General features: G+C 37.1%; 1 protein-coding gene and 1 long non-coding RNA gene across 4 annotated transcripts in view; one reads left to right on the top strand and one right to left on the bottom strand.

Moving 5' to 3' along the window:
- Nucleotides 1-24161, top strand: part of CCDC68 (coiled-coil domain containing 68) — a 79809-nt gene that overhangs the window by 8385 nt on the left and 47263 nt on the right. For all 3 annotated transcript variants that reach the window (XM_020994496.2, XM_020994488.2, XM_020994507.2), the window contains exon 2: nt 24008-24150. In XM_020994496.2, coding sequence (XP_020850155.1) covers nt 24028-24150 — 123 coding nt within the window. In that variant the 5' untranslated portion in view covers nt 24008-24027. The remainder of the gene's footprint in view (nt 1-24007; nt 24151-24161) is intronic.
- LOC110213933 (uncharacterized) lies at nt 966-17894 on the bottom strand. The gene is made up of 3 exons (XR_002326162.2): nt 17488-17894; nt 1812-1958; nt 966-1637 (listed from the first exon to the last, which is right to left on the bottom strand). It is a non-coding gene; the product is annotated as an uncharacterized LOC110213933 (long non-coding RNA).

Consider the following 24161-nt stretch of genomic DNA (forward strand, 5'->3'; position numbering starts at 1 on the left):
CACTGAGTATGATGCATTTTCTACTACCTATTTTACATCTGTCGTGGTCTGATTTTAAGTCATTTTGCCATGCTTTTTATTTGGTTCCCCTTCCTATAGTATTAACCATTTACTACTCAAAAAACCAAAACAAGACAGAAACAAAAACTGACCAAGGAAAGTAATCATTAGAAATGGTAAATAGAACATCTGACCTCTGGTACAGTTACTGATGTCTGACTTCTTTATAATTATATATAATAATTAATAATTACATATGTAATATAGAAATAATATATAGTATATAATAAAGTATATATAGTAATAATATAATTAATATATACACATAATATATGATAATAGGTATAATAAGGATTGAATAGTCTATACATATAGACAATTTCTCCTTCATAGCTTTGAGACACAGCATGATTGAGGTTAGCTTCCCTCCTCCATCCCAGGAAGGACTCTGGGAATTTTACAGGCTCAACTTATTTGAACTGGAGTTTAGCAACTGCTTTTCGTCTTATCACTGGCATCCCCCAACATTTCCTCAGGCTACTCCTTCTTTTCCTTAGACTCAACACTTTTTCCTTTATAATATATACTTCTGTGTTTAAAAAAAATTCTTTCTGAATATCCCCTGAGTTATTTAACATTTGTCAACCTGTATGACTGACACCCTGTACTAGGGAAGCTAGAATAACAGTGATAGCTTGTATATAAGTGGTAGGGGTTTTTTGTTTGTTTTGTTTTAGGCCCAGACCTGTGATTTCATGGGTGTAGGGAAACTCCCTCAATCAACCAGGGTTAATTAGGGCAACTCATTGCAGCAGTTCCAAGAAGGCTATTTGTGTGAGTTCTAGGAATTTAAAATTGAGGCCTGACCAGTTTTTCAAACTCATTTTAACTCTTACTTTGATGACAGAAGCTAAAGTGGCACCCACACTCTGGAGGGGGAAAATTGACACCAGACACAAGGCAAATGAGGCTAATTGGAGGATTCTCTTTACTGGGCTGGAGGTGAGAGGGATGCCCTGGGCTCCAGGTTTCGGTCCAGATCAGCTCCACACCTGGCTTTCTAGCTGCCCTTTTTGTGCAAGAAAAGTCTTATGTCTGAGGTGTGGTGGGCCAGTAATCCTAGGTTTTTCAGGGGCTCCAGGGTGGTGATTTGGGGGGAAGCAAGATGTTATCTAGTGTTTTTGATTCCGAGGTCCATGGTCTTTTTTTTTTCTTTTTTTTTTTTTCAGCATGGTAATTGGTGGAAGGGGAAATGGAAGGAGAAAGGAAGTAGGGACAGAATCTGACTCATCCCCATGGCTGACTTTGGACCTTCTTTTTTTCCCCAGAAAAATAGGAGCCTGGGTTCTTCATGGCCTGGGTTGGGTTTCTGAGAAACTTGGCCCAACACTGGTGGTCATGAGCTCATACAAAGAGCAAAGGCGTCAAAATTTGTTCATGGCTGGAATTTTTTATATCTTGATTCTTATTCAGTTTGCTGTCTGGAAAGGTTAACATTCTCCAGGGATTTTGGTTGATGGATATATACTGGAGCGAGTGCTATGGATGTAGACATATGACTCTTGGCGATTCACTTAATCTGTCTCAGCTTTGCGGGGTGAAGATCAAACAAGTTATTCATAAAGTACTTTGCAAACCTGAAAGAGATATAGAAATGTTAGTTATTATTCTTTCATATTTTTGGATTTCTTGCATCCATGAGGCAAGCCAGAAGGCAGAATAGGCCCTAAATAATGTAGATTATAATGCACCTTCTCTCTAATGGTTAGCTTTACAAAGTTGCCTAGCAGACAAAAGGGTAAGCGACTTACCCAGGGTCACACAGCCCATTCATGCCAGAGCCAGGCCATGAACCCAGGTAGATCTTCTGGACTCCTCATCAGATCCTCTATCCTTAACATCTTTTCGGCCTTTTGTGTAATATGTTATATTGTAAAAATGATTTCCTCCGTATAAGCCTGTAGGGGAAAGTAAGATAATATCTTAGGTAACTGGAATGCTTACAGAATAAGGAAGTTAGTTTTCTAGCTAACTCAGGGTTCATTAGAAAATTGCCTTGGTGAAAATCCAATATGTATGACTGCTTTCTTGCCTTAATAAGTATTTTGTTTTTGTTGTCCAGGCATTATTTCAACAGTGTCCCACTTTTTGTGACCTCATTTGGGTTTTCTTGGCAGAGATATTAGAGTAGTTTGCCATTTCCTTCTCCAGCTTATTTTACAGATGAGCAAACTAAGGCAAATGGGGATAAGTGATTTACCCAGGGTCATACAGTAAGTGTCTGAAGCCAGATTTCAACTCAGGTCTTCCTGACTCCCAGCCCAGTGGCTTGCTGGGAAGTGTCTGAGGCTGTATTTGAACCCAGGGGTCACTCTAAGCTCCTCACTCTAAGCTCAGTGCTCTGCCCACTGAGGCACCTAGCTGACCACCCCTGCCCATAGGGCTCTCTAAATGTGGGCTACTGTTAGAATAGAGTAGATCTATATGTAGAAGGGACAACACTTTCATTTTTCAGAGGAGGAAGTGAGAGCTATAGAGGTTAAGTGACTTGTCCAAGGTCACACAGTCAAATCAACAAGCATTTATTAAAGCATTTTCTATGTGTCAGGTACAGTGTTAAGTGTTGAGGTTACAAAGAAAGGTAAGACAACCAGTCCCTAGCTTTGCCATTCTAATGAGAGAGACAACTTGTGAATACTTAAGAAGGTACAGGCTACGTAAAGGAGTAGATGAAAGGCATTCTGAGAGGGGAAGGGATTGGAAAAACTGGGGTCCGGGAGCAGCCTCCTGGAGTGGGGGGGAGTTGGGCTGAGTCTTGGAGGAAGAGGCAGGTGGAGAATTCTGAGCCCAGAGCTAAGAGATGGAGTCAAGTATCTGAGGAACTGCACCTAAGCCAGTGTTGCTGAACATACAGTACATGGAGAAAATTAAGGCTGGAAACATATATAGGAGGCAGGTTAAAAAATGTCTTAAAGCCAAAGTACTTTATATTTGGTCCTAGAGATAAGGAGGTCATTGAGAAGGGGTGTGTGTGTGTGTGTGTGTGTGTGTGTGTGTGTGTGTGATGCATAATTAGGCTTATACTTTCAAAAAATCACCTTGGACCTGAGTAGAGGATGAATTGGAGCAGGGAGAGGCTTGAGCCGGGAGAGTAACTAAGAGGCCGTTTTCAGTAGTCCAAATGAGAGTGGATGGGGACTTGAACTTGGATTGCGGGTTGTATGATATGAAAAAGGGGACCTATAATGAGAGATATGGTGAGGGTGCTTGCCGCGTAGAGGATGTGTGTGTGTGTGTGTGTGATGAGGGAGAATGAAGAACTGAAGGTGGCACCATGTTTGTGGGATAGGTGACTGGGAGGAGGATGGTACCTTCCAAAACAGGAAAATTTGAAAGAAGGGAAAGTTTTGAGGAGGATAGACACTGCGTTCTGTTTTGGACATGTTGAATTGGAGATATCAATGGGACATCCAGTTGGAGATATGCAAAAGGTAGTTGGGGATGTGGGACTGTAGCCCTAACCTCTCTCCTTAGCTACAATCCCTCCTTCGTCTCTGTGTATGTGTGTACATATATACAAAACAGTGCATATAACATGTGCACATATGTGTATGTACACAAGTATATATGTATATGCACATGTGTGTATATGTATACATACAGATTTGTATATATACTCATGTGTATATGTGTGTGTATGTATACATGTATTTGTATATTACATTGTGAGGAAACTGCTTCCGTGTGTGTGTTGTGTGTGTGTGTGTGTGTGTGTGTGTGTGTGTGTATGTATCAGTATGCAAGCCCAGGGCCTCTAACCCCAAATCCAGCACGCTTCCCACTGATCCTGTTCCTACTGTTTAGTTACTGAACTAAACCAGTGATTTTCGTTGACAGGGCAGAACACTGGTTCAGGTTCTCCAAAGGTTAAATATGAGAACTTGGCCTCTAGGTTCTGTGGCATTGATAGCCTTGACCCCTGAGCTGTTTTGGATTCACATCATTTAGAGCTCATTATTTGTCAATTTATTCATAGCGAGGGGCAATGAAAGCCAATGAGGGGTTGACCTCTGCTGTTTACACCCGTTCCTAAAGTCCACCTTTACCCATCCTGCGCCTCTCTGTTGTCAGTTGCAGCCTCTTGTGGTTTTCAAAGGATCGACATATTTTAGGTCACGATGAAACCCGATGCTACATAACAGAATAAACCTAATAGTTAAACTTTCATTTGTATAAAATCTTTATGCAGCTACTTCTGCCCTTCAGCCTATGACAATAATTTTCAGTTCACACTAAAAGTTCAGGTAGAAATGATTTGTTGTACTGCAATTCAAACAATGATGACAGCAACAGAAAAAAACAAAACGAACTAGCATGTGACACTAGGCCTGGGGGCCCCCGAGTTAAGGAGACTCAAGTCCAAGACTTGCCTCTGACTCACACAGGCCTCCTTGCACTGGTTTGTCACCTAACCTCTCAGTGCCCCAGGAAACACTAATATCGTAAGTTGCCAAGTTCATTCTCAGAATGAATAGAGTTTTCTCACAGGGAGTTTCATTAGCCAATGAAATGACAGCTTTGATTAAAAAATAAAAGCATAATTTGTAATTCTTTAAGGAGAGGGGGCGGAAACCAAGATGAGAACTACCTCATGCATACCCTTCAGTTACATGTCATCGACCCACGTGAGATTAACCTAGCTTACACTGCATGTCACCATTGTGCCACATGTATTTTCTAATTTTGTCCTATAGAGCGGTTTCCAAGGTCAATAACAGCTTTCAAAAGTGCAGAATTGGGAGGCTGCTACGTGGTGCAGCGGATAGAGCACCGAGTCTGGAATCAGGAAGATGTGTATTTAAATCCTGCCTCAGACACTTCCTAGCTGTGTGGTCCTGGGCAAGGCACTTCCCCTTCTCTTCGCTTCAGTTTCTTCATCTGTAAAATGGGGATGATGATGATAATAGTACCTACTCCCCCGTGTTGTGAAGATCAAATGAGATAGTCGCGAAGCTCTTTGCAAACCTTAAAAGTGCTGTATCATCGCTAGGTCTTACTTTCTTTTGTAAAAAATAATTATTTATTTCTAACATTATTCTTTTAATTTTAGGTTCTGAATTCTATCCCTCCCTCCCATTCCTCCCCCACCCGTTGAGAAGGCCAGAAATGTGATATCAATTATACATGTGAAGTCACGCAAAACATTTCCGTATTCGCTGTCTTCCAAAAGAAAACGCACACAAATATATTTCTATATTAATGCTAGCTATTATTAATACTAAGGACTATTGTCTAAGAGTCATATTGTGTGGAGGGGCATTCACAGAATCACAGAATATGAGAGACGTCAGCAGTCCTCTAGTCCTATAGGCAAGGAATCCTCCCTATAACATACCGCCCAGGTGGTCATCCCTTCTCTGTGGGAAGAATTCCAGTGAAAGGGGAATGCACCCCTTCTTGAAGCAGCCCATTCTACTTCTGGACAGCTCTGATTTGGGGGCAGCTAGGCGACACAGTGGTTAGAGCACCGGGCCTAGAGTCAGGACAACCTGAGTTCAAATCTGCCCTCAGATACCTACTAGCTATGTGACCCTGGGCAAGTCACTTTACTCTGCCTCAGTTTCCTCATCTGTAAAATGAGCTGGAGAAGGAAATGTATCTTTGCCAAGAAAACCTCCAAAAAGGGGACATGAAGAGTTGAACATGACTGAATAACAACAACAGAGTTTTAGGATATTTTTTTCCTGACATCTAGCCTAAGTTGGCCTCCATGCATCTTCTTATAGCTTCAAGTTCTGCTTTGTAGGGCCATATAGAACAAATCAAATTCCTCTTTTATATGACAGCCTTTCACATACTTGAAAACAGCTTCATGGCTGTATCCCAAATTCTCTTCTCCAGGATGACTGTCCCAATTTCCTTAAACCATTTTTCATGTGACGTGAACTCAAGGCCCTTCAATAAATCAATAAACATTTATTAGGCACCTACTACATGCCAGGCAGTGTGATAAGGTTGGGGCTACAAAAAGAGGCAGAAGATAGCCCCTGCCCTCAAGGAGCTTACAGTCTACCACCCTGGTTGCCCTGTTCTAAACATTCTCCAGTTTTTCAATATTCTTGAACCATGGAGCCCAGAACTGAACGCAGTATTTCAGATGAAATTTGATGAGAGCAGATTACAATAAGAAGCTCAGCTCCTCAGAATGCAGCCCAATATCAAATTAGCTTTCTTATCTGCCATATCACATTCCTCACTGATATTGAGCTTGAAGTCCACTGAAACCCTCAGATCTTTTTCAGAACGATTTCTGTATGACCATGTCCCACCTGTAAAAATTGATTGCAAAACTAATTTTTTTATATGCAAGTGTAAGACTTTATATTTCATCCATCTTTTATCCCTGCCACACAGTTAGATTCAGCCCAAGGCTCTAGCCTTTCAAGATCCTTTTTTATTCTTACTCTGTCATCTGGTATGTTTTCTATTCCTTATAGTTTTGTGCCATATGCAAATTTTGAGGGGAACGTGTCCTATGCCTTTATCTAAGTCTATTCCAACAACGGGATTTTATTGTCTGCAATGACGCAGAGCATATCTGCAATTAAGGCTATGTATGCCTTGTGGCACCCTCACGTACTTTGCTGTGCCCTGCCCTGCTTTGTACCCTAGAGAACCTGCATTTCCACTGAACTTGTTTGGTGGATAGCAAGACCTCTGTTTTCAAATAAAAAAAAAAATCATCTAATCAAACACCACAAATTTAACACAACAGTTAGAAACATCAGAATATATGAAATAATCCTCAAACTGTAACAGTTCTAGCATATTCATAATAAATTAATTGGGATTTTTAATCCTTTTCAAATGAAATTGCATTGCAGGAGTATGTTAGAAAAGTCGAGGGGTTAATTTAAACTTAACCAGATTGTTTTAGGCAATGATGGTTCACGTGTAAGATTCAGACCGGATGGGACAGTGATCACAGGTTATCTGTTAGTCAGTTGAGAGGAATCCGGCCCTGACTCGGAAATCCCCTGCTTCCCTCCTAGATTAGTCATGTGTGTATATTGATGGGGGAGGGAGAGGAGGGTAGATTGAGGTCCTAAATACAAGGCAGTCACTTCCTTGGCCCTGTCTGTGATGTTACTTTGGAGGAAGGGGAATGTAGCTTGGCATATGTGGAGTGGCATTTGGGACACACTGTGGAACCATCCATTTCAAGTTATGTCCTTATTTGATCAGGCTACATTTGAAGTTGTATTTCCATCTCTGAGTAGGGTTGAATTATTCTAGGTGAATGATATTATGGCATTTTGGATAGAGAGCCTCAGAGTCAGGAAGGCCTGGGTTCAGTGCTGCTTCTGACAGATACTGGCTGGGTAACCCTGGGCAAGCCACTTGACTTCTGGTTGCCTCAGTTTCCTCAACTTTAATTTTTGGAGCCAGTATTAATCTGCATTGATAGTGGGAGTTTCTTCACTGGAAGTTTCCTATAACCATGAATTACTGGTCTCACTCAAACCAAAACCAAATGAAAATTGTTATAGATGAAGTAATTTAGGCTCTCTATTTCTGTAACAGTGTGAGGATGAAATGCTCACCTACATTCACCTATGCGTTCGCCTGAATTTTTTAAAGATATATGCAGTATGATGAAATGGAGAATAAATTACTCTATAGATATTGAGCATCATAGATTTAGAGCTAAAAAGGATCTCAAAGGCCATCAAGTCCAACCACTTCATTTTGTAGGTAGGGAAACTGAGGCCAAGGCAAGGTTGAATGACTTGCACCTGCTTACATAGAAAGCAGGATCTGAACTCAGGACTTCCTGACTCCAAGTCCAGCAGCCCTATCTATTATACTACCTAGCTGCTCTGAATAGTCCTTAAAGATAAAGATCTTAATTGGTAATTTTAATTTAAATTAGATAGCAATTTGATCTTTGACAATTATGGGCATTTACCTTTTAAAATAATTTCAGTCATTTTACTTTCCTGGGCCAACAAACAAGTAAACAGTTGAGTTAGACTCTCTCATAAAAAAATAGAAAACTCTTTACCTTTTAGCTAATTGGAAATGGGGGTAGGCCACTTGTATCTGGCCAAAACAATAGGTCTCATAGAACTGGATTGAGGACGGACGCTTCTATTGCTATTAGGACACCCTCAATTCAAAACTGATATATTTCTTTTAAAGGGATAGCATCCCCAGTAATCATTGAATTGGGCATGGAATTTAGAATGTCGATGGTATAATTTTTATATCCCACTCTTACTGTGAGGTGAAAGGACCAGACCTGATTAGATTTAAAGTAGAGGAAAGAAAGTAAGAACATAGCACTTTTTGCTACCTCCTTCCTCTCTTGTCTCCCTTCCGTGAAAGGCAAATGTGAGCCTGGATACAGCTTTTTATTTGTCTGGTTTTGTGCTAGAAGTGAGAACTCATTTTTTTTCTTTTTTAAATATTTTTTAATTTATTTTGCTAAATATTTCTCAATTACATGTAAAAATTTTTTTAACATTCATTTTAAAAATTTGAGTTCCAAATTCTTTCCCTTCCTCCTGCCTTCCCTACCTCTTGAGAAGGCAAGCAATGTGATATTGATTATACATGTAAAACACATAAAACATTTCCATATTAGCTATGTTTCAAAAGAAAACGCAGACACACAAACAAGAAAAATAAAGAAACTAAAAAAAGTATGTTTCAATCTGTACACAAAGTTCATTAGATCTCTCTTTGGGAGTGGATAGCATTTTTTATTGTGAGTCCTTTGGAATTGTTTTGGTTCATTGTCTAGATCAGAGTAGCTAAGTCTCACAGTTGAGCATTAATACAGTATTGCTGTTACAGTGTACAGTATTCTAGTTCTATTCATTTCACTTTGTATCAGTTCATATAGATCTTACCAGATTTTTCTGAAACCATCCTACTCATTATTTCTTACAGGACAATAATCTTCCATCACAATCATATACTACAATTCGTTCAGCCATTTCCCAATTGATGAGTACCCCCTCAATTTCCAATTCTTTGTCATCCCAAAAAGAGCTGCTACAAATATTTTTGTACAAATAAATCTTTTTCCTTTTTCTTTGACCTCTTTGAGATACAGACATAGTAGTGGTATTGCTGGATCAAAAGCTAAACACAGTTTTATAGTCCTTTGGGCTCTCCAGAATGATTGAGCTGATTCACAACTTCAGTAGTGCTAATGCACTGTCCCAATTTTTCCACAGACGCTCCAGCATTTGTCATTTTACATTTGTGTCATGTTAGCCAATCTGATAGGTGTGAAGTGGTATCCCAGAATTGTTTTAATTTGCTTTTCTCTAGTCAGTAGTGATTTAGAGCAGTTTTTCATGTCTATTGATAGCTTTGATTTCTTATTCTAAAAACTGCCAGTTTATAGCCTTTGACTGTTTATCAATTAGAGAATGACTTGTATTCTTATAAATTTGACTCAGTTCTCTACGCAGTTGAGAAATGAGGTCTTTATCAGAGGTGCTTGCTATAAAATCCCACTACTCACCCTGTTCCTGTTTTCCTTCTAATTTTGGCTGCAAAAACTTTTAAATTTTATGTAGCCATTTAACTTCCTGTGATCCTCTCTATCTCTTGTTTGGTCATAAACTCTTCCCTTATCCATAGATTTATCAGGTACATTTTTCCATCTTCCCCTAATTTACTTATGTCAAAATCGTTTATGCTTCTTGACCTTATCTTGGTATATGATGTGAGATGTTGCTGTATGCCTAGTTTCTTCCAAACTGCTTTCCAGTTTTCCCAGCAATTTGTGTCAAATTATCAATTCTTATCTCTAAAGCTTGGATCTTTGGGCTTATTGAGCAGTACTGTAGTATGGCCATTTACTACTATGTAGTGTGCATCTGATCTATTCCAGTAATCCATTCTATTTCTGTAATCCACTTTATTTCTTAATCAGTGCTAGATTGTTTTCATGACTACCACTTTGTAACATAGTTTGAAATCTGTAATTGCTAGGCCACTTTTCTTCACAGTTTTTAAAAAATTGATTCTAGTGATATTCTTGACTTTTTGTTTTTCCACATGATTTTTTAAATTATTTTTCCTAGCTCTTAATTAATTAACCTTAATTCTTTGGTAATTTGATTGGTATGACACTGAATAATTAACCTATGTAGAGCTGTCATTTTAAAATTGGCTCAGCCTACACATGAACAATTACTATTTCTCTGGTTGTTTACATTCTGTCTTTATTTATGTGAAAGGTGTCTTGTAATTGTTTTCATATAGTCCCTGAGTTTGTCTTGGCAGTTAGACTCTCAAGTATTTTCTACTATCTGTTGTTATTATGAATGGAATTTCTCTTTCTATCTCTTTCTTCTGGGTTTTGTTGGTAGCATATCGAAATGCTTATGTGGGTTTATTTCATACCCTGCAACTTTGCTAAATTTGTTTCAACTGTTTTTTTCAGTTGATCTCTAGGGTTTTCTAAGTATACTGCTATATCATCTGCAAAAAATGATAGCCTTGTTTCCATAATTCCTATTTTTATTCTATTTCTTTTTCTTGTCTTGTTGCTATACCTAGAAATTTAATAATAATATGGAATAATAGTGGTGATAATGGACATCCTTGCTTCACCCCTGATTTTATTGGGAAGGCTTCAAGTTTATTTCCCCATTATAAATAATGCTTGTTCTTGGTTTTAGATAGATATTACTTGCTTTAAGGCTCCATTTATTCCTAATTTTATCATATTTGCAAGAGTTTTGTGTCTTCAGGGATATTAAGACAAAGCCTCTATGTCTATACATAGTACATGAAAGATCGGTTTTCATCCTACTTTGTGTGATGAAGAGAGCTAGACTTGTCATTAAAAGATCATGTGTTTTTTTCCCTCATCAAATTTCCATTCCCCTCCCCTTCTCTCACAAAAAGTTATACTTCTTTTATTGAATGTGATTAAGTCAGCCAGGACAGGCAAGCAAATGTTTAACATGGCACTTGACAATAAATACTTTATCTGCATTATTAACATTTTCTCAGTCACTTTCTCAAATCTACCCAGAGGTATCAAACTCAGGATTCTTGAAAACTCCTTTGGCAAGACCAGATTAAAATTCAATTGAGAAATGTTAAACAAAATAAATAAAAATGCAATATGATATAGGTAATATTAATTTGTTGTTTTCTAAATCAGTTTGTGGCTAGCAGGGATTTAGGTTTTTATTTGAATTTTACACTGCTGGTCTAGACAACAAAACAAATCAATCCCTGATTTGTACATTTGTTGATTTATGAGATATGAATGCTATGTTGAAAATATAACAATTAGCTCTTGAGTCTTTAATCACAGGCTCCAGCACACGCCTTGCATCAGCTCGAGGTTTTACTGACCCTTTGCTAAATGATCAGGAGAGTGACCCACTGGAAAGGAGAGTCAGAGCTGTGAAATCACTTCTGGGAGCAGTTTGCAACAGTACAGTGTGGAATATGATGGTAGTTTTTAAAAAGTTGAAATGTTGATAATACTTTATAGATGGAATATTTAAAATGGAAGTTATTTCTCTGTTAGATGTGGGGCTTTATCATTGGGGGTATTTCCTTTTCCCATTCCAAATTGCATCTCATCCTTACTTTATGATTCTGTATGATTTTTGTCCATGTTTTTGCATAAATCACCCATAGAAGATGTGTCCAAGGCATTAGAGTCCTTCCTTTGGTTCTTTTAATATCTTGTAGCATTGTGTAGCATTGTGTAGCATTTAGTTCCTTATTGTCACTACATGACTGACTCATTTCCCTTCTGGTCATGTCTTAAGTGATGTCTATGTCTTTTACATCACTTCTCATGTGAAAACCTTTATATATATATACACACACACACACACACACACACACACACACACACACACACACACACACAATAAGCTGTAGATTAGTTAAATCACTATGAAGTTATCCCTTGCTATTTGGGTCTTTTGCAATTTTGATTTTTCTGAGATCATGGTGTTCTGTCATTTACAACCTTGTTGTTGTTTGTCCTTCATTTTCAAAGAGGTCCAATTGTGTGGTAAGTATCCCTGCCTGTCACATGAGACTGGGGTTTGATTCTCTGATGAGGAGGCCTGAGTGCTTGTTTTACAACTTTATGGCATTAGTGGAAGAATATTAGTGATAAAAAGATGGGCTTTATTTTAAAGCACTAAACTAAGTTGAGATAGTCGAAAGTGTTGTATGGTTTCTTGACTGTAACGGTTCATTGGATTGAGAGCTATTTTCTCCCTCCAGCTTAATTCTGCAACTTATCAGTGTGCATCTACAATTAACAGTGCTTCTTAAAGGGTAGGTAGCCAATCCGTATGTGGTTGTGACCCACAGTTTAAGAAGTGCTGAAGGGGTCGTGAGTAGAAAAAGTATAAGAAGTCCTGATCAAATACAGTGTTTGTACCTGTCAGATATCCTGATAGATTACCTTTTACCTGCATAATGTAATCTTCAGAATACTTATTGTCATCCACTTTGTTTTTAACTGTGAATGGCCGGGCTGATTTAAAAAAAATTGGTTCTTATTTCAAGCTTGATTCAGTTAATACAATGGCACTTGCAAACAGGTAAATCTGGAGAACTTAACCATCCATAGTGAATCCCTCTTGATCTGAAGTCTGTGTATGATATCCATGACACTGGTGAGCACCTTTCAGCAGATGTCTTTTTGTTTTAATCCTAATATAATATTGATATTCAGCACATTAGTGAATAAAATGATCTCCACGGTCATACTTATCCTAGAATATTCATGATTTTAAAGTGGTAGGAGACACCTCATTTGAGAATGCATTTTATTCTACTGGATTAAAATATGTGGGATAAAAATTAATAGACATAGCTGAGTCTAGCTATACCTCTTAATCAGTTGTGTGACTCTGAAAATGACAGAATCTCAGAATTGCAAGACCATCTAATCCAACCTAAATCTGAACAAGAATCCCCTTTACATCTTACCTGGCAAGTGGTCATCATACTTTAGATTTCTAATGTAAGTGAACAGATTACCTCCTGAGGCAAAGCATTCTCCCTTTGGATAGCTCTACTTCTTTAGGGTTTTTTTTTTTCCTTCTTAGCATCCAGGTTAAATCTACTTAGAGGAATTTTGGCAAGAGACAAAAATAAGCAAAATCATCTCTAGTAAATTTAAAAATAAACCTAGAAGGAGATGACAAACAGCAGAAAGATGGAAAAGATCTTTAAAAGAAAGAAAGAAAGAAAGAAAGAAAGAAAGAAAGAAAGAAAGAAAGAAAGAAAGAAAGAAAGAAAGAAAGAAATGAAACCCTTTTCACTAATAAGAACAATGGAACCCCCACCCTGTGTTGGTTAGCCTTTTCCTAGTTTTTAAAACTACTGATCATGGATGCTGAACCCTCTGACGTATGAAGCATTTAGGTAGATTTGACCTACATGACTGAGTTTTCAGCCCTAGAGAGACATTGTTGAAATTTACATTCAACAGTCACAAAGACAATTGGAAATGACTAGATCTGCTCGCAAAGGTAAGCTTTCTTCCCCCCCCCCCCCCGTCTCTCTCCAGATCCATCCGTCCTTTCTTGAAAGCAACAAACAAAAGAGCATTTGTTGTGATTTTTTTTTCATTTTTTATATTAAATTTTTAGTTGTTTAAGGTGATCACTTTGAAGGAAGGCTGCCTGTGGTCTTCCTTCTCTTTTGGATAATCAGTTAAGGAAGTGATTATTCATGGTCCTTTCCCTTCCCTTAAACAATTAAGAGAGAGTGGCTTCTTTCATTTTGGAAATATGAGATCATTCCCAATGAGAACTTGGGTAGTGACATCCATTAAACCGAGTACATGCTTACTCCTCATTCTTATTCAGAAATAATGCTCTGTGTGTGTGTGTGTGTGTGTGTGTGTGTGTGTGTGTGTGTGTGTGTGTGTATCATTCAGGGGGCTCTGTAGTGTACTAAGACTTAATGCAGTGAGCATAATGCAAGCAGGAAAAAATGGAGAAACTTGCTATCAACAGAAAAGCTCTGCTGGCTTGTGTGTGCACAATTTCATGGTGGGATTTTACTTTAGGTTAATGGGTGCCAATTTCTCTGGTTCAGTAATACACAAGGGAACAATAACCTTCCCTCCCTGAAGCCTGGAATAGAAAGAACTGAAAATCTCTGTGCCTCCCTGTTTGTCTTATTAATGAGATTCATTGATTTCTGCTAAACCAGTGTAAATGAAAAGCACAGGGAAGTAAGCTCTTGCTTAGAGACTTGTTTACTAGTAATTACTAGAAGTAGATAAGTCTCCTTGCTAAGCTGCATTATGCTAACGACTTTCTTTTTTACAGCTCTGGCTACGTAGGTGTTTTTTTTTTTTAACTGCATGATTGTAGTCAGAAAAAAGCTGTATTTAACTAAGGAAAATTTAGGTGAGGTGGTAGTAAGCTAGATGGTTAAGAGTGCTAGACTCTTAAGTCAGGAACATTTGGGTTCAAATCCTGGGGCAGACACTTCAGAGTTATGTGACCCTGGAAAAATCACATAACCACTTTCAGTCTCAGTTTCTTCATCTGTAAAATGAGGGTAATAATGGTGCCTATTTCCCAGGGTTATTGTGAGGATGAAATGAAATGTGCTTTAGAAATTTTAATTGTGAATGGCTGGGCTTTAGAAATTTTAAAATACTATATAAATGGTATTATTATTTATAATGTGCATACTTTTATTGCTAAAAGTGTCCCAGTTACACATAGCGGTGTACTGTCAGTGGAGTTGTGAACTGGTCTAGCTCTGTGGTGGGGAGCCTACGGCCTCAAAACCACACGTGGCCCTCTAGGTCCTTAAGTGCAGCTGTTTGATTGAATCCAAACTTCATGGAACAAATCCCCTTAATAAAAGGATTTGTTCTGTAAAACTTGGACTCAGTCAAAACGCTATACCCAAGGACCTAGAAGGCCACATGTGGCCTTAAGGCTACAGATTCCCCAACCCTCGTAGCTATTCTGGAAAGTAATGTGGAACTATGCCCCCAAAGTCACTAAACTGTATATATCCTTTGACCCACTGGTACCACTACTATAGTAATACACCCCTAGAGGAGGAAAAGAAACCTATAAGTACAAAAATATAACATTATGTTTTGTTATAGCAAAGAATGGGAAAACAAAGGGGTGCCCATAAATTAGGGAATGGCTGAACAAATTATGATATAGATGGCAATGGAATAATAAATATAATTTTGGCATGCAAAATGCCAAAGGAATGTGTGCCAAAAGGATTAATTTGAACTGATAGAGAATGAAATGAGCAGAACCACTTATAAATGACTACAAAATGGTATAGAAAAAAACTGTGGAAGACTGGAGAATTATGCTTAGTACAATAGATCAGACAATTCCAGAAGACTGCTTATGAGCCATACTTTTCACCTCGGAGAAAACCAGGTGATGGACTAGAGGGACAAGATGAGACACACATTTTCGCCCAATGTCTGGATCCATTGTGGTTTTTAATATACGTATTTGTTACAAAGGAAGGCTTTTATTTGGCGGGGGCGGGGGGGTGGAACACGAAGAAGAGGAGAGCTATGGAAACGATTTGTTGGGGGAGTAGTGATATCAAAAAAAAAGGGAAAGAAAGAAAGGAGCATCAATGAGACAGTTAAAAAAGAGGAAAAAGAGAATTTGAGGAGATACAAGGAAGCAAGGGCAATGTTGAAGCTACTAAGTTACTTATATTATCTACTATTTTTAGAAAGTTATCCATATAATAGAGAATCAGTGTCATATGCAATCCTCCTAATCTGTACTTGTTTGTGTAAGGAAATGTTCATGCTTATTGATGTTTGTCAAATTAATGTTAGTAAAAAAAGGAAATTGAAAAAATAATAACCCAGGTGGAAATAGGCAGTGGTAGAAAGATTGTAGAAATAAAGGCATGCTGATACACTGTTGGTGGAACTGTGACTAGCTCTACCCATTTTGAAAGACAATTTTGAATTATGAGAAGAAAGTGACTAAAATGGCTATACCCTTGGACCCAGAGTTATCTACTACTAGGCATAAACCCCAAAGAGGTCAATCCTAAAAAGAATATAATGAGAAATTTGGAGAGATTCAAACAGATTTTCTCACTAGCAGAAGAAGTAACTTAAACTCTCACTAAGGACCTTTTTACTTGTAGAATATTTTTTTAGCCTGGGAAGATGCAGAATATTTCAAGGCTGAAGTGGATTGAATTGAATTACATCTAAATTGCACCTTTCTTCAAGGGGCAATCTTTGCAGTAGCAACAGCAAATGGAGAACTGGTTAGAGCCTTTCCTTCCAGTCACCATTTCACTTCGATGGGGAATCTAGCATTGGTGCCTAGCCAGATCCACCCCTCTTTCCTGTGGAACATGTGAATAGTATTGTTGTTAGCATTAGTTGGAATATACAATAGCGTTATTATAAACTTCTAATTTACACATTTGTGTAAACTTCCCAAAAGGCAAAGTTTTAACTGAATTGGGGCTTTATCACCGTACACAGAAGGGAGAGTGGTCAAAGAGGGGATTTTGCCCAAAGCCAAGCCCCATGGGTGAAGACAGGTGTGGTTAGAGAGATGTAATTGACCATTTGTGATGGGAAGGGGAAAGCCCTCCTTAGCCACTTTTTCCATCTAGAGAGACCTATACTGACTGCCAAAAACAGGCTCATTTACACACATATATATATAATATATGCAGTAACTAATGGCTAAAACAGTGCAGATGGAAAAAATAGCCAACACAGAACAATGGAAATTTCATGCTGTGAAATTAAAGGTACCTCTTCCCTTTGCAGAAGTGGGATGGGGAGGGAGAAGGAAGGGGGAGACTATGGGCATGGAACACTTCAGATAACGTCAAACATTTTTGACATGTTAGTTAGTTTTGCTGAACTTGCTCATCCTCTGTGTTTCTGTGTGTCTCTCTGTGTCTCTGTGTTTCTCTATCTCTGTTCATTTCCCTTTTTGTCTCTCTTTCTCTTGTCTCTGTCTCTGTCTCACATTGTTTTTTCCTCTCTCTGTCTCTGTCAATTTGTCTTTGTCTCTTTTGTTGTAAGGACTGTTTTGGGTGAGAGGGACACATACATGTAGACAATGTGAAAACAAAGTATATCAATAAAAATGTTTAAACTAAAAAAAAATGCTCTAGTAGTTTCTTGCTCAGTATTGACCTTCAATTCCCAAGACTAATTCATTCTCTACCCTTTCCTATTGTATGACAAAAAGTATTAGCCTATAGATAAAATGCCTATCTAAAGACCCCTTTCCAAAGTGTACTTGGACAAATAGGATTTTTTTCCATAGATTTCTGACAAAAGAACTGCTAAGTTTGGCCTCTGAGTCCAAGAGGCCCAATCAGCATAAATATTGGAAGTAAGAGAAAACTAATAAGAACCCTCTAACTCACATTAGGAAGCAAGACTTCTTCCTATGTGTAAGAGAAAACCAGTGTTACCTTCAGCCTGTAGTCCAGCTTTTTTTTTTTTCCAGTCCAGCTTTTGCACATCCATCAGTGGGGATCATCAGTAGATAATGGCAGACAGTATCTTGGTATAAAGTGTCTGGGGCAGGATTCAAACATAGTCCTTCCTGATTCAGTGTTACAAAATGATGTCTCTTATTTCCCAAATCGTTTATTTGCTTCTCTGAGGAGAAATGTGTAAATTGTCCTTCTCTAGATCTATTTGCCTTCTAGTTTCATTTACAGAAATGATGTCAACGTGGCTTTGGTTCAGTTCTCTGAGTGGTGTATACCAACTTGTACGTAGGCTGGTTCTTCAATAGAAGGCATGATTTGGTGTCAGGCCCGTATTTGAAGCCCTGACAGCTTGACTGAGGCTACCAGAGTGTGCTGTTAGCTGATAAACCTTTTTGAACCTCCCCACCATGATGAACTATTGGAGTGAGGACCATTATGAAGGAGGTAGAAATTAGGCCTTGACGGATTTTTTTAGAAGTTTGAATAAGATCTAAGATTTTTCAAGTTCACAAAATAAATCAAAATTAATTAAAATGCTGAGTTTTATTCTGTGTTGAAGCCATCAGACAGCTGGAGATAAAGATGAAATGAATCTGTCCCTTGACGTATTACATAACTAAAATGGGATCACGCCTCTTGGGCTACAGTTATTTCTTTGTGGAAAATTCCATGCGGAAAAACGTTGTTTATAGACTAGCTAAGATTGATAAATGTAAATAAGAAAACTTGACCAGAATCCCACAGTGAATAGCATTTTACAATATAAGGTAATATAAAAGAGCCTACTTCAATATGTTACTTCACCCCATTAAAGACTCTTGTAATTATGTTCATTGCACTGTTATTTTTCAAGTACAGTCAAATCTTATTAAATAAAGTACCTGTGATTTATTTTCAGCGTAAAATTTTATTGATATATTTTGTTTTTTACACCTCTAGAATTTTTCTCAATAATCTTAACCCTTCCACCTCTCAGAGAGCCATCCTGTATGACACATAATATGTTTTAAAGAAAATGTGGAAGAAGAGAAAAAAAAGTCAGGAAAACCAATTAATATATCAAATGAAGGCTAAATACGTATGGCGTATTCCACAATTGTGAGCCTCCCAACTATGTAAAAGGAGTGGGTCAGAGGTGTCTTCTCATAGCTTTTTGGGACCATGCTTGTTCTTTTAAATTTTGAAACATTCACTTTTGATTGTTTTGTGATTGTTTTCTTTTCTTTCCTTTACATTGTTTTCATCATTGTGCATGTTGTTTTCTTGGCTTTGCTTACTTCAGGCAGTATCAGATGTTGTAAATCTTTTCATGATTCTCTGTAGTCATCATTTTTGTCCTTTTTATTTTTGCAACACAGTAATATTACATTTCATTCATGTACTATAATTTTGTTAAAGTTATTTCCTAATTGATAGGCTATAAATATTTTGGTGTTTTGGTGTATATGAGAACTGGGTTGTTTTTTGTTGTTGTTGTTTGTTTGTTTGTTTGTATGTTTTTAGGACTGTATTCTTATCAATGATCTCCTTGGACTAAACCTAGTAATGGAATGTTTGGATCAAAGGATAAGGGCATTTTAGTCACTTTATTTGCATAATTCCAAATTGCATTCGAAAATGGTTACACTGATTCACAAGTCTACCAACAATGCACTAATGTGTCTACCTTCCCACAACTCTTCAAAAATTGACTGTTCTCATCTTTTGTTGTATTTACCAATATGAAGTTTGCTCCCAGAAACCTCAGAATTATTTTGCTTTTCATTTCCCTTGTTAGTAATTTGAAACGTTCCTTCATGTTTGCTAATAGTTTGCAATTCTTTTAAAAACTGTTTATTGATATCCATTTACCACCTATCTATTGGGAATGGCCTTTTATCTTTAGTATACATATATAATATTTGCATATTACATATGTGCATATATATATACACACATACATACATGCATATATATTTGTTAGTTTTCTATATTTCTTACATACCAAACCTGTAAAGAGAAATTTGATACAAAGATATGCTTCTCATTTGGCTACTTCCCTTCTTATCCTAGCATTATTTTTATTTGTGAAGAAGCTTTTCAGTTTCATGTAATTAGTTAATCTTTTATAATTGCCTCTATCCCTTGTTTAGTTAAGAATACATCTCCTCCCCATAGCTGTGAAAAGTAAATGATCTGTTTCTCTTTTAAGTTGTTGGTGATATAATCTTTAACATTAAGGACATATATCCGTTTTGATTTTGTTGTAGAATATGGTGTTAGATGTTGCTCTAACCCTAATTTCTGTCTGACTGCTTTATAGTTTCTTCCCAAGTTTTTATTAAATAAAGAGTTCCTTCCTAAGTAATTTATGTTTTTGAATAATCATACACTGGGTATTGAGTTTGTTTATTTCTGATTCTCCCATATCTAGCCTGTTCCATTGATCTACTTCTGTTTTTTAACCGATACCAAATGGTTTTGATGACTTCTGCTTTATAATAGTTTAAAGTCTGGAAATGCTATATAACCCCTTCCCTCCTCATTTTTTTATGATTTCCCTTGATTTTCCAGATCATTGGTTCCTCCAAATGAAATTTGTTGTTATTTTATTGAGTCCAGACATCAAAGTATGTCTTTGATATTTAGTCTGGCATTGCATTAAAACTTAGTAAATTAGCTTCAGTAATATCCTTTTTATTGTATTGTCATGGGATAGCTATGAGCACTGAATGTTCATCCAGCTATTTAGATTGTTCTTCAAAGAACATTTTATAATTTAATTTAGACAAGTATTTTGTGTGCTTAGGTAGATTGGTTCCCAAATATTTTATGCATGTTGTAGTTATTTTGAATGAAATTTCCCTTTTTATTATTGCTATTTCTGTTATTTCTATGGGATTTTGTTCTTATTAGATAATTAAATAGAAATGCTGTTAATTTTTGTGTATTAATTTTGTATCCTCAACTTTGCTTAAACTATTATTTGTCTCAATTTGTATCTTTGTTGATTACCTAGGATTTTCTAAGTAAACGGTGGTATAAATGAATTGGAAGTTATCCTTTAATTTATTCCTCTTTTCTTATCACTATTGCTAGCATTTCTACAACTATATGAAACAAAATGGGGTAAGTATTATATCAACCTCCATTTTACACATTCAGAATCTGAGTCACAGAGAGATTAAATGACTTGTCAGGTTCACACAGCCAGTGCATCTGAAAGCAGGAGTTCCATATGCCTTCCTGACTCAAAGCCCAGCACTGGATCTACTCTGTCAGGCTGGCTCTCAAACAGAGGTTCTGTATTTATAGGGATCATAATTTGGTTAGATCAGATGGCAGTGAGCTTATCTCTAATTTCTCTAGCACTTTCTGTAGCACTTTCCTAAACCTAAGACTGTGTTTCTAATCAGCAAGTCTTGTTAGATTCCACAGAGGGTCAAATAGCAGTATGAGCATACTTTGTGTGGTGCATCCTTCTTAAGTTATGAAGGCCTTTCATTATGGTGACCACATTTTAGATTTTTCTAGACAGTGCCAATTTTAAGGAAAATGTGATTTAGTGGGGTCTTTAAAAAAAAGGAGCATTTTCCCTGATACTTGGTTTGGAGTAAATGTGAAACATGCTTACAAGTCAGGACTTTCTCTTCTTCCTCCTTGTTGCAACGGTTAAAAAAGGGCTAGTGCTCTGTGAATAGGTTTGACAGTAAAGGGAGAATGTTACCATTTGGGTTATGATGGGCTGTGGTTCTTGCAGATTCCTTTTTCTAAGTTAATTTTTTTGTTGAATCCATTTTTTTAAATTAATTTATTTTTAGTTTTAAATATTCACTTCCATAAGCTTTTGAGTTTTAAATTTTCTCCCCCTCCCTCCCCAAGAGGGCGTGCAATCTGATATAGGCTATACATATGCATTCCTATTAAACATATTTTCACATTGGTCATGTTGTAAAGAAGAATTAGAACCAATAGGAGGAACCACAAGAAAGAAGAAACAAAACAAAAAGAAAAAAAGAGCAAATAGTATGCTTCCATCTGCATTCAGACTCCTGAGTTCTTTCTCTGGATATAGATAGCATTTTCCATCATAAGGCTTTTGGAGATGTCTTAGATCCTTGCATTGCTGAGAAGAACTAAGTCTATCAAAGTTAGTTATCGAAAATATGGCTGTTACTGTGTACAACATTCTCCTGGTTTTGCTTACTGCACTTAGCATCAGTCCATGCAAGTCTTTCGAGATTTTTCTGAAGTCTGTTTGCTCATCATTTCTTATAGCACAATAGTATTCCATTACATTCATATACCACAACTTCTTCGGCCATTCCTCAATTGATGGGCATCTCCTCAATTTCCAATTCATTGCCACCACAGAAAGAACTGCTACAAATATTTTTGTATTGTGGGTCCTTTTCCTGGTTTTATGATCTCTTTGGGCTACAGCCCTAGAAGTGATATTGCTGGGTCAAAGCTTATACACATTTTTTCTAGCCCTTTGGGTATAGTTCCAAATTGCTCTCCAAAATGGTTAGATAAGCTAATTTATTCTTTTTTTAAAAAAAAAATTATTTATTTTTAGTTTTCAACATTCACCTCCACAAGATTTTGAGTTCCAAATTTTCTCCCCATCTCGCCCCTACCCCTACCCCAAGATGGCATGCATTCTGCCCTCCAATCTGCCCTCTCTCCTATCTCTGCCCCCCTTCTCTTATCCCCTTCCCCTTCAATTTTCCTATAGGGCAGGATAGATTTCTATACCCTATTTCCTGTATTTCTTATTTCCCTGTTTAAGCTAATTTATTCTTAAAGCTGTTTTGAATATTCCACAGCAGAAGTCAAATGCCCCTAATAATGAGATATCACTTCTACAAAATGGCAGCTCTATTTTCCCTGACTAATCTAAGAAAATATAACTACCTTCCTACCTATAGTAAACTGTTGCTGCTGCTGCTGACCTAGATGGAAAACTGAGCTGGGAGATTTAGTTCAGGTTGAAATGCTTGCCCAAATTGGATTTTATCCAAGAGTAATTATGCTACGTGGCAGTTTTTAAGTATCTGCTGGTAGATGTGTCCCCTTTTTTTGTTTGTTTTTTTAAAGGAACAATTGATCATGAGTACAGTAAAGTAGTTAGGCCAAAGATAGTAGTGGCAGTTACCCTTTTGTAACAACCTTTAGATCTTGAAACAAAGCTCTTATTTCATTCTGATGATCTTGGGTAAGAGACCTTAGACTGGGGAGCAAATGAAATTGTCCCCTCTCATTAAGGGTTTTTGTGTCAAATGACCATGTAGGTAGTTTCAATAGCCAAAGGACAGAGATTCCTTGCTGTTTCTGACTTGTAGATAAAATACTTTAAATACTAAGGATTTTGAATTTTGAATTGTGAGTTTTATAATAGAACAGGTTGATAAGATTTTCAAAATTTTCATAGGCTCAGGTTTTTTTATTTGTTTATTTTTAGAATACAGACAACCTTATTGTGAAGAATACCATGAATAATGGTATCTTATATCTTTGTCAGTTTACATGATATTTTTAGCTAAGTATTGAGAATGTCAGATTTATGATATAAAATACTCAACAAGGGATAAGAAAGAGCAAAGATGAAGTGAAATAAAGGGAAAAGAGGAGAAATTGGTAATAGAAATTAAAACTAGATTGGGTAGTATAGCTTTCCTTATCCCTTGTCTTCCCCAGAATAAGCATATACCTCAGAGGCATTAATTAGTAAGTTGTTTTTTGCCTTCTTCTGTCAGTTTGTCTTCCATCTACCCTGTATGTACATAATTACTCGCACATTGTCTTTATCTTTAGAATATTTGCCCCATGAGGGCAGGGACCATGATATCACCCTTCTTTGTATTTTCAGGACTTAATACAGAGCCTAGCATTGGTAACCCCTTACTAAGCATTTGTTGACTGACTGATTGACTGACTCTTGGTGTATTCCTAAAATTTAGAAATTCTTTCTAGCCTAAAATGTAATCCACTGGGCTTCCCTCCTCTGCTCTACTTTTGCTAAAAGCAAATGCTCAAATAACATCATTAAAAGACACAAAGAATAAAGAGAAGACAGGCCTAATATCTAGCATTTTTACCATAAAATGGTTGCCTCCTAGGTTAAAGAGAAAATGGAGGCCTTTGGCTATGCCGAAGGCTATCTCTTTTCAATGTGAGACTAGTAAACAAGGTATTTTCTTTGTGTGTTCAAATTGAAATGTTCATTAATGGTTCATTTCCAGATTTCACTTTTTTCTTTTCTTTTGGCTTTTGATAATCTTGTACTAAATGGCAAGGATAGGTTTACATTTTTTCTTCTCTATTGTTCTTAAACTACTGAATTTTTAGAAATGATTATTTTGGGGAAATGCATTTCATGCTTTGATTTCTAAATTTCTAGACATGCATAAACACAAGTGAATTTCAGAATTTTTTGCTGCATTTGGATGCATTTTTTATGCTCAAAGAAAGAAATCCCTTTTACTTAACCCAATTCTGTTTTCTCTAAATATAGAGAGATAACACCGGCACAAAATGACAACCCTGACAATGACCAAGGAAGTACTCCAGGAGGAAACACGGGTACAAGAAGAAAATTTAGCATTATACGAATCCGCATCTGCTCACATTATTGAGGAAACAGAATATGTGAAAAAGGTGAATATGAA

This window comes from Phascolarctos cinereus, unplaced genomic scaffold (assembly GCF_003287225.1).
Source record: "Phascolarctos cinereus isolate Bilbo 61053 unplaced genomic scaffold, phaCin_HiC Scaffold_4;HRSCAF=312, whole genome shotgun sequence".
NCBI lineage: Eukaryota > Metazoa > Chordata > Mammalia > Diprotodontia > Phascolarctidae > Phascolarctos > Phascolarctos cinereus.